Source organism: Tinamus guttatus, unplaced genomic scaffold (assembly GCF_059628265.1).
Source record: "Tinamus guttatus ecotype Peru unplaced genomic scaffold, ASM5962826v1 Tinamus_guttatus_pri_ptg000307l, whole genome shotgun sequence".
In the NCBI taxonomy this organism is placed as follows: Eukaryota; Metazoa; Chordata; class Aves; order Tinamiformes; family Tinamidae; genus Tinamus; species Tinamus guttatus.
The window spans coordinates 5,622,934-5,639,461 of record NW_028288841.1 but is presented as its reverse complement, the minus strand read 5'-3'; the positions used below and the strand labels follow the sequence as shown (position 1 = coordinate 5,639,461).

At 39.1% G+C, this 16,528-nt stretch overlaps 1 protein-coding gene across 1 annotated transcript in view; it reads right to left on the bottom strand.

Moving 5' to 3' along the window:
- TAFA1 (TAFA chemokine like family member 1) overlaps positions 1 to 16,528 on the bottom strand; it is a 192,265-nt gene that overhangs the window by 32,090 nt on the left and 143,647 nt on the right. The window contains exon 3 of the mRNA XM_088528312.1: positions 6,613 to 6,753. Within this exon, the coding sequence (XP_088384438.1) occupies positions 6,613 to 6,753 (141 nt within the window). The remainder of the gene's footprint in view (positions 1 to 6,612; positions 6,754 to 16,528) is intronic.

Genomic DNA, 16,528 nt, shown 5'->3' with positions numbered 1-16,528 from the left:
GCTCCTGCATATGAGCAGCAGTTGTCTGCCTTGGTGCTCTGGAAAGATAGCCCCAGGTGCAGGAAACTCAAAATCTGTTTAGGGGCTGGTGAGAAGGGTTAAATCTGTTGTTAGGAGCTACCCCACACCCTGTTTTGCATGGATTTAGTAAATGGTAATAAAGCTCTTTTTCTCTAGCTGCCCTGCTGCTGCTGCACGTCAGCTGTGGGCTTGGATTCATACATAGAATAAAATTCACCCTGGATGCTAGAACATCAAAGGTCTTGCCACAAATCCCTCCTAGGGAGCAATATCGAACTCGGAGTTACCCCTCGTCCCAGAGCAAGGCTTTGGGGCTCTGATATGCTGCTGCTAACCCCAGGCCTTTGATCTCTTCTTCGATGGGCTTTTTTTGCATCTAGTTCCTCACATTTGGAAATCTCTCCCTCAGCATTGCTGGATGATTGCTGGGTCTGAGAAGCCTCCCTCTGCATTGCTGAAACAAAATCTGCCATCTGTAAATTTGCAGATATGTTCCTGGGGACTTCTACTTCAGGCTGGCCCAGGTAGATGTACATATTCAAAAGATAAAAAAGATGCAAAAGAAAACACTTCTCTCCATCATTCTCTAGGCTTGACGAGGCAGCAGGATCCATCTTGATGCTACATGAAATTGGAGGAACGGTCTTTTGTGTGGCTTTGACCCTGTAGGTGTGTTTTCTCTAATTTGGGCTCTTTTTCCCACCCTGCTTGTGCTGCTATTCCCCGCAGAGCCTGGCACATTGGTGTGGCTGGAGCCCTCCTTCCCCACACCTGCCTGCCTTCAACACCCCTTGCGAAGCACTTTGCAGGGCTGTGATTAACACTTAATGCTACCTATAAGGGGAGAAAACTCCCACTGTTTTCCCATTTAGCCTCTAGCTGGCTTATGACAAGGATTGCAGAGAAAGGTTATTTTCCTCTGTATGGAGGTGAAATAATTATACGTTCCTCCATGTCTTCACACTGCTACGTGGGCCTGCAGTTCTCTAATTCCAGCGGAGCTCTGCTGCTTGGGTATCGTGCCCGGCTTTGAGGGCTCCCTTCCCTCCGTGCCGGTGCTGAAGCCTAGCAGCTGGAGGGTGGAAAAAAGACCGCACATGGAGACAGTGCTGGGGCTTGGGTTTGTCTTTTCCTCAAAAAAAAAAAAAAAAAAAAAAAAAAAAAAAAAAAAAAAAAAAAAAGTGTAATTCCCCACAATTTCCCACAGGAAGAATTGCTGGGGTTTAAGTCCTCTGCCCCTTGCCAGCACTGGATTAGTTGGTTCTTCTATGGAATTGCTCTTAAAAAGCGGGGGTTGCAGGAGCACAGGTAAGTGTGTCCACATATACATCTATAGGATAAGTGCATGGGTGTCTATGCAAGGGATGCTCAGGGTGAAACTGCTCTCAACAGGTTGCCTTGGGTCTAGCACATACCTGCCCTCCACTGCAATCTCAGAGTGGTTGCAAGGGCATTTCAAGAAGAGTTTCTCTGGGCAAACACACGGCCTTAAAATATTCCAGTACACAGTGAGCCTTCTCCCCCCTTAATTTTTTTTATCAAGTGCACATGATATGGTGTGAATTTTCTGAGCTTGCTAAATGGGTATCAGTTGGGAACAGGATACATTTTTCCACTCTTTACAAATTAAGTTATCTGAATTCACCAAATCAGAAAAACACAAGTTTCCTGCTTGGTTCCAGTGGTGCAGTGGAAGGACAGGCTATAGATTTTCCCGGGAGTGTGAAATAATTCACCCAGCCTGCTCGTTATTCATACAGACAGTGCATTAATAACACGGGACCCTGCGATCTCTTCTTATCTAGGCCGAAGCACAGCTAGAGGGATGAGCAGCTGACTCCTTGGATTTTAAAAAACATTTTTTTCCCCCTGTTTTTTCAAGAAATAAGAATTGATTGAAAGTATTTTCAGACAGTGATGGGAAAAAAAGCTTTCTAGTGATACCGCCTAAAGTACACATTAGATAAATAGAAAACTAATGGCTTTGTGTCTGTGAGCCATTTTCGTTTGATCTAAGCGCTGATAGATACAGGATGATATCTAACAAAGTCTTTACCAAGGACCTGACCCAAAGTCAAGAGGAGTCTCTGGGTTGGCTCAGCAGAGCCTGGAGGTCACAGGCATTCAGGAGAGCCTTGTGCTGGGGCGAGCGGGGACAGCACAGGGACCGATGCCAACAGGGGGTCCAACCGCACGGTAGGGGATATTCTGCACCATTAGGTATTGCAGGGGCACAGTGCCCAGGGAGAGCAAGAATGCGACATTAAGATCAGGACGTTGAGAGCCAGGGCACTCACAAGAGTCTTCCTGGCTTGCGTTCAGTGTGCTAGTGCTCTGCTGTCAAAGCCTGGTGTAAACTCAGGGGCTAGTGATGGATAATCCTCAAACCAAATGGCATCTGAAGTGTGCACATGCATGTGGATGATTCATAGATTATGGAATGACTTGAAGCTTGATGTGATCCAAAGACAGTCTGTGAGAATGGGCTATAATGGATTCATTTCATTTTATAGTTCTGCATCATCAAGTGATTTGTCTTTCAGCTGGTATAAAACAGGGCAAGAACAGGCCACAGGAGAGCAACAACACTACTGATTGAGAGCTAATTGTTCAAATCCTGTCCTGCAAATATCAGGGAACTGAATGGTCTTATCCCTCTGCAGAGACTTTTCTTATGGGAAGAATTCAGGGGGAGAGATAGTGCAAAGAAACTGGGAACAGTTTTAATAATACTGTTCTTTTAATAATACCTTCATTTAGCCAATGTTAAAACACTAATTTATCAGCGCATTTGCGAAGTTGTAAATTCCTGTCAGAAAGTCCCTTTTCATCCGCTGTCAATAGCCAAACACAGCCCCTGCACACACGCCTTTTTGTGATACAATAACACCATGTTCACTTACACAGCATATATGGAAAATGCTTCTGGAAAAATGTAAAAAGACTAGCAGAAGATTGAATAGAAAGGAACAAAAATTCAACCACAACAGCAAAGTGTATCTGAGAGAATCATTAACCCTCACGGAAGGAAACTTCCATAGAGATGAACAAATTATGCATTATTCAAAGGCCTTGAAGGATACAGAGACATAACCAGCTACTGACTGTAGAGAATGGGTCAGCACCCTTGTAACAAGAGTACCAGGCACATTATTCACAGCAAAATAATGACAGTATGAAAATTACAAATAGCTGTTAGTGTTATTTAATGTCTATAGCTTATGAAGTATTAGAGCTCGGAGAATATTACTAGAGTTTTTTTTTTTTCTGTTAATATCTGCTTAGCAACCCCATGGGTTCACTTGGCCCCCATATCACTTTGTGGCGGGTGGTAAGGGGACGTGCTCCAGGCATTTGTGCCAATGTCTTGGTGCCCTAACTTGAGAAAGACAAGCTGCTTGTCAACATAGGGAAGAGGGAAGATGTGAATTCAGAAGATCCTATGCGGTCTGGAGGCAGAGGACATGGGAGCTTCTGGATATGCCCAGTGCTGCTTTTCCAGAAGAAGGGATGCTCTCAGGTTGCTGCAACACAGGCTAAACAAACAAACCCATTTTGGACTTGCTGTGGAGAGGAATGTGGGCAAATGGAGAGAACAACAAGAGACATGACAGAGAGCTCAACAGACTAATGCCCATGGAATGAGCTACAGCCAAGTGACACCCAAGATAAATTGTACAGAGAGAAGGGGAGCAGTCAAAATATTTTTTCAAAAAGAAAGGGACCTTGAAGTAGTGAAGGGAATCATGAAAGCAAACGTGCAACAGAGGAGCCAAAGGACTCTCTTCTCTGTTTCATGATAAGATTTGGCTTTAGTTTCGTTCTTGCTGTGGCTACTACATAATTCATTGGTGATGGAGGCAGGTTTTAGGACCATGTCTGCAGAATGAGTGGCAAGGAATAATTTATAACTTCAGAGGCTGCCAGTCTGGCCTCACTAGACTTTTTAAGATGAAGCCTCAAAGAAAAGAGTTTTTGTTGGACTTGGCAGGAAGTGAGCCTTAGGAATGTATGGCAACTTCCTACCCTGCACAGTGCAAAAAACCCTATATTTAACTTGAATTTCAGCTCATTCAGAAGAGGGTCTGCATATACGTGTCTTATGTACTACAGTGGTGTGTTACCCACAAGGAGATTGCAGGACTAGATGATAGAAGAACCATTTATCACCCCTATACCCCAAATACTTACTAAAAAAGGTTAAGATAATCCTTACTCTATTCTCTGTTAAACAAAAGTAAGCTCTCCACACAGTCCCACCTACAGAGCAGTTTTGTCCTGGAGCCAGGGCTGCTAGGTGTGGAGGAGAATGCAATCCCTCCTCTGCAACAGCAACTCAAGCTGTCAAAGCACCAACCTTGATGAAGTGCTTTCTGATGCAATTGGACTGAGACCCAACAAAAGCTTGGTTCTGATCCCATTATATCAGAGTTTGGCCACTGGGATAAATAAGGCAAGACTGAAGTTCAGCTTCTTTTTTTACATACAGCTAAAGAGCCATCAGGTGAGATGGCTTGAGGCAATTATCAACCATAGCTGGGAGTAAAAATACCCAACAAGGACTCCTGAGGTCCTTGTCACCTCTCAAAAGCTGGGTGGATCTTTTAGCTATGAATGTACTGCTGTACACGAACATCCATGGTATACTCTTTTAAAGAACGCTCAGTATGAGATTAAAAAACTCTTAAACATTTCAGTAGGGTAGGCAAAGAAGGAAAAACGTTTTATATGATCTTTTGAAATGTCCTCATCTACAAAAGAAATAGCAATTCCCAAACCCTTATGTGAATTAAACCCTTCCTGATGTCAGTGGGACCCCCCAGACATTGGAATTTTGGGGAGTTTTGCCTTAACAAGGTCAGAGACACTAAATAGGTGAAAATTTCCAAAGCAAAGCATGGGGAATGAAACATAGGCCAAGAAAAATGCCCCTTCTATTAATTTTTACAAGTGGCCTATTGGGCTTTTGAATCTTTCACCAGCCATCCTCAAAAGAAGCAATGGTCTGACTACAACAGCTAAACTTGAAAGGAGAAGACGTCCCTTTGTTCTGGCTTGCTGGCTTTGAAGTCACTGGGAGTCTTACCGGTGACTTCAATGGGACTAGCTTTGGACTTTCATATTCGCCATTGTTTTATCCTTGCTCCTTTCAAAATTCCAGATCATAACGTTTCTTTTTGTTGTAATCCTGACAGAGCAATTAAGCTCCTGTCCACAGCTGCACCCGACTTTTTTTCTTAACACAGCATTCTTTGAGCTCCTGTTCTCTGAGCAGTATTATGAGATCTGAGTTAATGGTATCCCTCTGCTCTGTCTAGTGGCTCTGTGTTTTTCATGACCTACTGAAGAACGCCAGATTCTTCAAGGCATGCGCACCTGAGCTTTGGTTAAGAACAGCTGCAGGTCTCACCTATGGTTTTATGTGTGTGCTTAACAGAAAAAGGCTCCTCTTTTAATCAGAATAATTAAGCAATAAATAGAATGAAGAATGCGAATTAAAGTGTAATTATTTGCAGGTGCATTCACTGTGCATTTTTAGACATGAGTCTAGAGGCTAAAAGGCATTTTCAGTGTAACAAGCTAAATTACTGCCCTAAATTTTAAAAATTTTAAGGTATTTTAGAGACTATAAAACATTTTATTTCTTAAATATATAAACCAGATCTATAGGCAACAGATATATAAATATAAATCAGATTTATAAATATATAAACCAGACCTACAGGCAACCAGCAAACAACTGGGAGAAGTTAGATTCTCATCAGACCAAGGCTTCCCCAAACTCCCATCTATTTAATGTTCAATGTGAAATCCTTGGAACCTTATCTACAAGGTCCTCTAGTCACCAATATCCACAGGTTCTCCTGTCTAAGCTTGAGTCAAAACTGGAGCAGACCCTGCTACCTTGCCTAGTGCTTTTGCAGAATGTGATTGAGGAAGTTAACTGGAAAAAAAACATTTTTTTCCAACGTTTGCTTGTACTGCACCCTTTCACCCAAATTTAGGTGGAAGCTGGATGTCAAAGTATACACCCAAAGAGCAAAAGCTGGGTGCTCCTGAAATCTGCAGCTATGCTGCCACCCCTCGAAGTTGAGCCACTGGAAGGACACAGCAGGGTGTCCACCTCGATCCCAGCTGACACGAACACCAGCAAGGCTGAACAGGTCTTCAGATTGCATGGTAGGAAAACCATTGGCACTAGATATTTATAGGAGCAGCTATAAAATATTCTATATGACAAAGGCGGAGCACAAAAGTGCTTTCTGACTATGTGATGCTGAGCGTTTTGTTTGAGAAGGGTAACCGAAGGGATTAGCTACACTTGCTCCAGATCTCCTTAAATGATTTACATTTACCTAAGCACTTCTAAGCCCTAGTGTGTCTCTCTGCTGCAAGATGTGGCAGTGGCATGACCCATGTGTGTAGAATCATGCACTGAAATAGCAGGGAAAGTAACATAGGGGTATGCATATAGCTATCCTGTTTCATTAAACAGAACACAAACAAAATTCCCATGTATAATGTGTAGACTTCGGGATATTTACCAGATTGCACACATACAGAGACACATATATGGGAGGAGCTACTTGCCATCAACACAGGAAGGTCTGTTTCTTGTAGTCCCAGCCACTTTCCCGGGTAGACAGGAGCATTTTACTGTTTGTGATCTTTCCTCAATTCGATTCTTATTACAGCATCTGTGTGCTGCTATAACTTCACACGTTCCTCCTTCTGACAAAAAGAGAAAAAAAAAAAAAAAAAAAAAGACAGAATATTGACACTCCGATTAGGAAGAGCAGCACTGGCTAATCAAAACACCAGGCATGCTACTCTCTGCATCTCTGTGTGGCATCTCTATAGGCAGGATGACAACATTATTTCTCCCATTACATATGATCCTGTCTAAGGCAGGTGCTGGTACACTTAAGTTTTAATAGGAAATGAATATAAATGTCCCTCTAGAGTAGAAACCGTGTTTGTCTTATACTAGAAGCTTCTCCATCATTAGTGGGAGATTTTGGCCTAAAAAATCTATGTCACCATCTGGCCTGAAGAAATGTAGATAACATGCTATAGGAAATCTGCAGTAACCATTGGCTGGCTTTATGCTTGCAATAGTGTAGGTCCCCTCCCTTATTGTGCTTGTACCCTTGTACAAGCACAGAGGCTAAGAGAATCCATCTAGACTTTTTTTTTTGATTCTATTGCTGGTGCTCAGGTCTTGTGCAATCACTGTCAGCCTGTCCAAATTACAGCATAATCCACTAGCACTTCTCTCTGCTGCCTCACTGAATTGGTAGTTTTAAGGCAGGCAACATTCCCATTGTGAGGAAGACCATGAGGCTCCATTTGTTCTTTCCCAAATTGTGCTATATGAACATTTGCAATACTTTGATTAGGTGGAGAACACAAAGCAGTGATAGACATATAAATGGTGGCTTTGGGTTTGTGAATGTTTGGTGTTTGTCGCATATGCTCTGCACTGATATAAATTTCAAGTGCCTTATTCCCATTCACTTTAACAGTGCAGTGCAAAGAGGCGGGATATCACGGTGGGCTAATGCACTGCCCAGTAATTTCTCGATCCCTGAGTTAAAATAATATTTATCTCATGGTCGCCAAGCATTTAATAGTGCCAGTCTGTTCCCCACAGATATTTGGCTACTTTATGAAATTGTCGCATAAATTTGGCAGGGTTTGTTTAAACTTTGTACAAAACATTATGCACAGTGTATTGAAGAAGGGGGTGTGTAAAACGGCTTGCTGGGTTTGCTAGAAAAGCAACATTACTTTTATTCTACTGTGAAATGCTGAGTGTACTTTGCTTTACTATGGCCATAAGAACAATATTTCTACCTTTTGATTTCACTCGTCCCTTTGAAATAACTTTGTGAGCTCCTGAACACTACAGAAATACAGAGGAATTGGGAAAAAAAATAAGAGGAATTGGGATAATCGTCTCAGTTAAGAATCAGGCCCAAAATGCTTATATTATTCTAAGAAATAATTCCCCACCCAAATCATAATAAAAGCAATGAAAAGATTCCCATTGATTTGATTCTTTTTATGGTCATGCCCAAAGAGAAAAGAGATTTGTTATTTTATCGACTGCAAACTCTACAATAAAGACAATGTATGTAGTAATAGGCATTTCTAATTTTAGGCTATATATACTCTGTGGTATATATTTGTGAATAAGTTAAATGATTCGTTTTCCCTATTAATTTCTTGTATGAGTACTAATAACCACTTTAACTAGTCTTGCTCATTTAAATATCTATTCAAAATAATGGGTTGTGCTTGACGAGCTTTATAGCACCTTTAATTGTTATGTGTAGCTCAAGCTACAGCAATAAGAAATTTAACTCAAAGTGCGTAGTTGTTTAGTGGCAAAACATACTGAGACTAAAAAAGCAATGAAAAAAAACCACTTTGGTTCCATTATCTAAGTTAAGAATGTTAACAGAGACTTCTTTTGCTGGCATAGAGTATAACTGTAACGCAAACAATAACACAACAACAATAAAGAAGGATCCTTGTCAATGCTGACATAGAAGAAAAAAACCATCTCACACCAAGAAATTTCTGAATGTTACAGACCCTGTTTTCCTGGCAAAAGAAAATTGTTACGTGAGATCTTTTTTTTTTTTTTTTTCATTAAAACACATTAACCTAATTAAACATCATCAGATTGAATCACATGCAGTGGTCGTTGCTGGTATATACATTTTTTCAACCATGCATTCACATGCCAGACTTTTGGAAAGCCACATGCAAATTGGGAATAGACAGTAGTACCCAGACAAACGGACACAGTGAGACTAAGGAAAAAAAATATCTATTGAAAGAGCACATTGACTATATTGTTTACATACATATATACCACAAATATGTTGAAGATGAGGCTTGACTTATATCTCAGTACCAGCTGTTTAAATGAGGCAAAAAGGGAAGAAAGAGGAACATGAATCAGTCTTCAGTTTCCATTGGAAAAAAGTTAACATATTCACTCGTACATTACCTTTTCATTCTCTGAATTTTAAAATCCATTTCATATTTTCAAGTTGGTGCTGGGGGAGGGAGCAGTGAAGGAAGGGGCGGGCTGCCAAGAAACGTTCTAACACCAGAATTTGAGGACTTCTCCAAAACCAGAGTTGTCAGTTATTCTTCTAAATTTTGGAAAGATTTAATGAAATGTTCAAGTGCTGGCAGTCCTCAGATGGGAATAAGATAGTTACACTGGAAGCTTAATACATAAGTAAGATATCATTGGTATTTTAATACCAATGCGAAGGATAATTTTACAGAATCATGTCAGGGAGATTTGATATGAAGCTTTAAAAAATTATGCCATGTCTTAATGTTGGAAAGTATCAGTATATATTGTTAAGTTTGCTTTTATTCTGTAACCCCCCACAAAATGCCTAGAATTTGAAAATATATCCATATATTCAAATGCTATTGCTAATATGTAGATTTATGATGATATATCTGCTATGATGTTTTCTCCTAAGTTTCTGCTTCTCAAATGGACACACAAGCAGAACTATAGCTGGAAAAATTCTTGCTCGGCAAAAGAAAACAGAAATATTTTCCCTTTACTCCCATTTGTCTAGTAGCCTGAGCTTCTCAGGTTAAATGCCAGAGATTAACTCCACTGAAAGTAGTCCAGAGGAGACACAATACAGAAGTAGCAACCTTACACATTGCCAAAAGGCAAACTGTTAATAAAACTGTCTTAGTCACTAACAGTAGGCAGGGAATGTTTTGGACCCCCTTGATGCAGAGCATGAAGAGTATGGTTCAAGCAGTGCTGGTATACTGTGACATTTGTTCTTTCCTGATGTCGTTTGCTATTTTGGCGTTGAAATTGTGTGTGTCAACTTTTAGTTAAAAGAAAAATAAGAAAGAACTTGTTCACAGGAAGCACTATATTTGGATAATCTGTACAGCTGTTTACCTGTCTAGAACTTGAAATTGCTTACTAAAGATTTACTGGCCTGAGAGGCAAATTCCATTGAGATAATCCTACCAAAAAAGACACAGACAATCCTGCCAGATAGATATAGATTTCAGGCTTCAAAACAGCATTTGAGATTTGGAATATCTCCCCTGTTAGCTACCATTATCCTTATGGAAGTGAGAACAGGTAATGTCATCAGCAGATATATGACAAATCACAGAAGCGTGGGATAGGTTGAATTATCATAATGCATATAATAACTGCATTTCATAGATATAATAACTTCTAAAAAAAAAGAGAAAGTTACAGATAAGATATTTTGTAGGGTTTATCATGAATGGTAGATCAAAATACACATGTTGTATAAATGTATTCTCAAATTTATGGACTTTTAAGAAACATAGATTATTGACTTCAGGCTGTAGCAGCTCCTCAGAATTCATCCTATCTGCCATAAATGCATATTTAGTGCATATTTAGGGATTGTATAAAAATGTGGATTATTGACGGGATAGGCTGTGAGTGCAGCAAATGTTTAAATCATCATCACTAGAACAGGAAAGGCTTTTTTTTTTTTTTTTTTTTGAACAGTTGAACAGTTTATGGTCTGCTGAGCCATTGTAGCTGTTGGCTTTGTTTCCACAATAACATCCTCATCCAACTCACTGAAGTCAATAGGGGATTTGCCATTCAAATTTAAAAACAGAGAAAAGGGCCCTAAAACCCTCTAAAGTAGAGAGTCTTCTGAATACTTTGTTGACAGTTATGCCTCAGAAAGTGGCAACTTTACCTGCCTGGCAGGAAAAATAGCTCAGCTTTTATAATTTCCATCCAAAATAGAAAACAGAAAAAGATTAGAAAAGGATCAGGACCCTGAAAATTGGCAATGATTTTGTTCTGGCTCCAAGATGCTTCAGTGCTAAATGAAAACGTCCTAACATAGCTTATCTCATTTTCACACCAAACATTAGGAGGATTTGAAGATAGGGAGGGCCAACTTTTGGAGGGCTCATTTCACAGGATGTCTAGAACTTTATGTGAAGGAAATTCATTGTCTACCAAAGCAAGAGGGACAAAATTGGCTTCCAGGAAGGCTCCTGCATTATTAAAGATGGCATCTATTACTTTAGGATTCTCCTCACATTTTCTAGCTTTCCAGAAGTCTTGAAGGCTTTCCAGAAGGCTTGAAATATTGAAGTGTAGAAATTATCCAAGCTTCTTATCATAAAATATGGGGAAAACACCCCACATTTGTGGGCTGTTGCAAATAGAATAATTCTAATTGTAGAACACCAGATTCCTGAAAGCATTTTCAGTTTTATTCCTGTTATAAAGACACCTTTTGTTTACACACCACAGAATGAAACATTTTATCATAACTATGAACCTACTGTGGGTGGTTGTGATTTAAAATAACTCATCAGACACAGGGCCTGGTACATGCCTGTCAGAAGCCAAAAAGCCATCTTCTAGTCATCTCCATTTTTTATATCTCTAGCTGAGAGGTAATAATAAAACTGTATTTTGCACTTCAAAATTATAACTTGCCTCTGTATTCTAGTAGAGCCTGAACTTATCAGTAAACAAACATAAAAAAAAACAGGCAAACAGCAATACTGATTTGTGTTATACATTGTGGAAGTCATTAACTATGACTCAGGTAGCAAAACTTTTATATTCTCTCTTTGACAGTGATGACAATTTAATAGTATTTGACTCTGCTGAGTTACATAGAGCATCCTGCAGCAATGAGAGAGGTTGTTTATCAAAATGATAAACATGTTTTCATTTCCTCCTTGGCTGCATGTATGTGATCAGAAGTCTAAGGCCATCAAGAATTCACTTATTCTGGCCACCAGGCAGACATTAAGCTATTCAGGACCATCTGTGCTTGAAATGAGTTCCACTTAATGGACCTTCCTAGGGCAGGTCACTCATAATGAATGTGTGCGTGCATGAATGCATGATGCATGAGCAAAGCTGCACATAGGGGAGATGTCTTGGGTTGTTTGGTGGAGGCACGGACACTTGATAGATAAGATACGCCTTTCTTTTTGGGGTCATACATCCCAGTGATTTTAGAATTCAGGTCCTCTATTGCATTCGTTTCTATCTCATTTCCAATGCACCACGCAACCTAATCCGGGTGAAGGTTGTTGTAAGAACTTGTTCATGTTACTTGGAAAAAAAAACAGTAATATCCCAACTCTATGGGCTTTGATGGTCAAATTCTGCCTTCTGATACACTATAAGCAATCCACTGTGGGAATATGAGTGAAAGAAATAAGATGGGCCAAGTCCTGTAAATGTTTCCAGACACTTTAAGAACTGTTGATCATTTTAATAGCTTTACTTGTTTACAGTCTCAGCTAGACACTCCCTGTTCCAGTGCTCGCATCCTATTAATGAGATGTTATTCTGCTAAAGGCTTATGTACATGCAGATGTTGCTAGACCTAGAAGATTACAGAAAAGAAAAAAATATACAGGATTAAATGTCTTTAGACTTCTAACAAATGTCTGATAACATGACTGTCAAAACTTTTCAGTCATTTGGAGACTTTCTGAAAAAGAGCATACAGAAACGAATAGGCAATTTTGCATACCTGCTCTTGTATGAATATCCTAAAGAAAGCAAAGGCTACCCTTTGAAAGCCATTTTTAGAATTGCTAAAAAAGAGAATTCAGATTTAGGGGCTGCAGTGTGAAGAGTTTTAGTTTGATTAAGCTTTGGAAACGCCCCAGGTGTAATTAATACACTCATAAGGTTTAATCTAAATGTTTATGCCAGCTAATATGCCAGAACTACAGATTACACTGGGCTCAGGGGAAAATACTTTACTTTTTATTCTAGGAAATAATAAGCCACTACTACATTACTTACAGAATAGGTTCTTGCTTCTGATGGGGAATATGTAGTAGATGGAAACACAAAGTCCCATGCTACTCCATGAACCAATCCATAAGTTAACAAATAAAAGACTCATCATAGCCACAGTACACTTATATTGCAGTTTTTATTCTACATATAATCCCCTGGCACTCCATATCTGCTCCAGAAAGAAAAGAGTAAACTTTGCAGAATGCATTTTGCAAACAGCAGCAACTTTAGAGAGTAAGAATGAGTATAGAATAATAAGACAGAGTTACCTTTTTTTTTTTTTTTAACCCTTTTCTCTTGGCTCAAAGGTAACTACAGCTTGACTACTGTTGTACCATCAACTGACCACCAACAAAACAATCTAATTTGGCCAATAAATTTTAAATTCAAAAAAGTATCAAAAATGGGCCAAAGTATGCATATTTAGTATTAAGCCAGAATTCTAACTTCTGATTCATACTTAATTCTTCCCCATTGCGATAACTGATATAAATAGAACCAGGGGCTACTCATTACATATGGAGTTATGGTAACCATGGGAATTTCCAACATACTACACATGCTCTGCAAGCCTCCTGGCTATGCACTGCATCATTTTTGCCCAGCGGATCAGAATATTGCTGTGGTCTGTTGCCTAAATATATATTTATATTTTCATTAATATTCATTATATTCGTTGTTCATTATGTGGGATATATATTATTTTCAGTGTGGAAAGACTCTGGGCAACAGCAGCAACAGAAATGACTCCCACTGAGGGTCATTAAGCTTTAGATTGGCAAATTATATTGTTGAATGCAGTTGCTATGAGTTCTGGAACCCAGGCCATCTCCTCAAAAAAAAAAAAAAAAAAAAAAAAAAGGCAGTTCCATGAGGAGTGTGACCAGCAAAACTTGATTTTCTCCACATTTTCATCTCACATTCATTTCAAGTTTCTATTGGAGCTTCTTTCCACATCTAAGATCTAAGTTACTAAAAAGAGCCCCTGTGGTCTTCTGGAGCCTAAAAATACAAGCTGAGGATGCAGGTCAAGTAGACATGACCAATCCTTATTTCTGTAAAACACCTGGGACTTTAGTTATCTGAGAATTTTCTACTCCACTTCTCCACTGGGGCTGAAATACAGAGGTACAATCTACAGTTAGTCGGAAGAAATGACCATGCCATTACATACCCCTTCCTTAGAATGACAAGTGAAAAAAAGAAGAGAGAGAACATTTAAATGATTATTTTTGTAAGTTAGCTCATTTCACACACATCGTCTTGGTCTGGAGAATAACTACCAGCCAAATTAGCTACAGCTTTTCCAGCTACACCTGGAAATGCCACAAATGCAAAAGTTTGGCTAGATTCAAGGGTCAGAAATCAAAACATAAGACAGGCCATGGACACTCAGCACAAGCATTTCTGATTGCTATAATCAATAAAATGATTTTGTCAAAAAAAGGTTCTTTCCATGAAACCAAAGGAAAATAGTATTTTTAAAAAAAATTGTCCAGGGAAATGTTGGTATTTCATTTGAATAGTAAACTCTTTTTTTTCCTCTTTTCATTTGTATTTTATTTTCCATTTCGTATAATAGGGAAATCAGGGATACGCAAAGCTCTAATTAGCACACGGATTTGTAGTCTTTTGCAACTTTCTACTAATGCTGTCTGCCATCAGCCACAGGAGGCTTTTTATCTAGGAGATTTACAGATTCTTGTACTTGCACTCAGAGTAGACACTGATCCTCAGAAAACACTTTATACATAGAAATTAAAAATAAGTATTTTCTTAAAAAAAAAGAAAAGAAAGAGGAATAGTATGGATTCTACTCTTGAATTCACAAAGAGAACCCGGAGCACACTAGTGCATAAGATGTAGGTGGATCTAGGGCAGGCTTACAGATTTCCATATCAAACCAGTATACACACCAGAGAATAGGTCTTTCTACTAAAGAGCCTTGCAAATTGATCTCCTGAGAAATTTGCACAAGACCTTATTCTTACGCATATTAAAAAAAAAAGAAAAGATAAGAAAAAAAAATGAAACATGAATCAAAGGGAAAAAACAGTACCCAGAAAAACAAGGCAGGCTTCTGGCAGCTCCTGCCTCTGGCACATCACATTTCAAATGGCAGCGCAATAACTGGCCACGTCTGATGGATTCAAGAGGACAACGGGGCAATGATGGCAGAAGAAGAATGCTGATGAGGAAATTTGCTGCTGGCTGTTCTCCGCGTTGAGTTATCAATAGCCTTAATTACAATTTTGCATACATGTGTACAGCATACACATTCAGAAAACTGCAATGTTTATAAGAAAATCCCACGTATGGCGCACGCTTGCTGTCCCTGATAGGCAGCGGGTGAAGCAATGAGGCAGGGCTGCCCGCCGAGGTTCTATACACACACCCCGCACGTCTGATTGCTTTTGTGTCACAGGGAGCGACAAGAAGTGAATTGTAATAGGTACTATTAGCATGCTGGTATTGATGAGCTATAAAAACGAAATATGTAACCCACAAGGCAGCCAGGAATCCAACATTCTCTTAGTGGAGATCTTCAGTCTTTTAATGAGATTTTTTTACTTCAAAAGGAGACCAGCTTAGAGCAACTTTGAGAAATAGAGGCCTGAAAAGATTAGAAGTTTTGGTGGGGTTTACAGCGCTAGAATTCCATGAAAAAATGCATATGAAGAGGTAGGACTTTGACAGAAAGAACATTATTTCTGAGAAATAACTTAAGTTCCATATTCAAAAGTAATAAGCATTATGACTCTAAATTTCATTGATTTTCACTGAGTTATTACCTTCCTAAATAACTAAATCACTTCTAAATGGGATTGCTTCATCTAAATGATGGAGACCTGGAAAGGCCGTGCAAAAAAAATTTTGACATATATTTTTTTTTAATTTTGCCCTCAGTCACTTAGGTGATTTTGAAAATTTAATATTTAATTTGTCAGAGAGGATACGAAAAAAAAATCTAGGACAAAATAGATCTAATATACCTGCCCCTTCTGTAGCCTAAACTGCAGGCAGCAGTATAAACTGGAGATTAAAAAGACCTGTTCCAACCACCACTTTGCAGCTGCAAAATTCCTTTCCAGAATATATTTCCTACATAGAAAAGCCATGGAGAAACTAATGGCTCTGCCTTTGAGAACTCCAGAGCCTTGCTAGAGCACAGTGAAAGCCCATAATGGAATTAGAACTAGGAACATATCCTTACCAGAAAGCTTGGGTGAATCACAAAATATTGTTCTTGGAGACTCAAAATTTTGTTCTGTTAAATGCTACCAGTGGAAGACAACCAAAAATGATATTAAATTCCATGGATGTTAAATTTCCAGGTCTCTTAAGCAGAATCATCTTTAATTCAATGCCTATATCATCAGCATATGCTCCAAACTCAAAAACTATACTCCTTTTTCTATCAGCTTCAAAAGAGAGTCAAAATCACACCCACCCATCTTATATGTTTCCTATGATATCTGAAAAATCTCATGCTTTTAGGAACTTTGTTAAATATTCATAAAAAACAACTGACTACAACTTTATAACTTTCAAATGCATGTGAAGGTAATGCTTGAACTAGACTCAGTGGAAACAAAAGAATAAAGAAATTTTAAACTTTGGTGGAGAAGCAGAATAACGTGTCCCTCTACAGTTTGCCTCTTG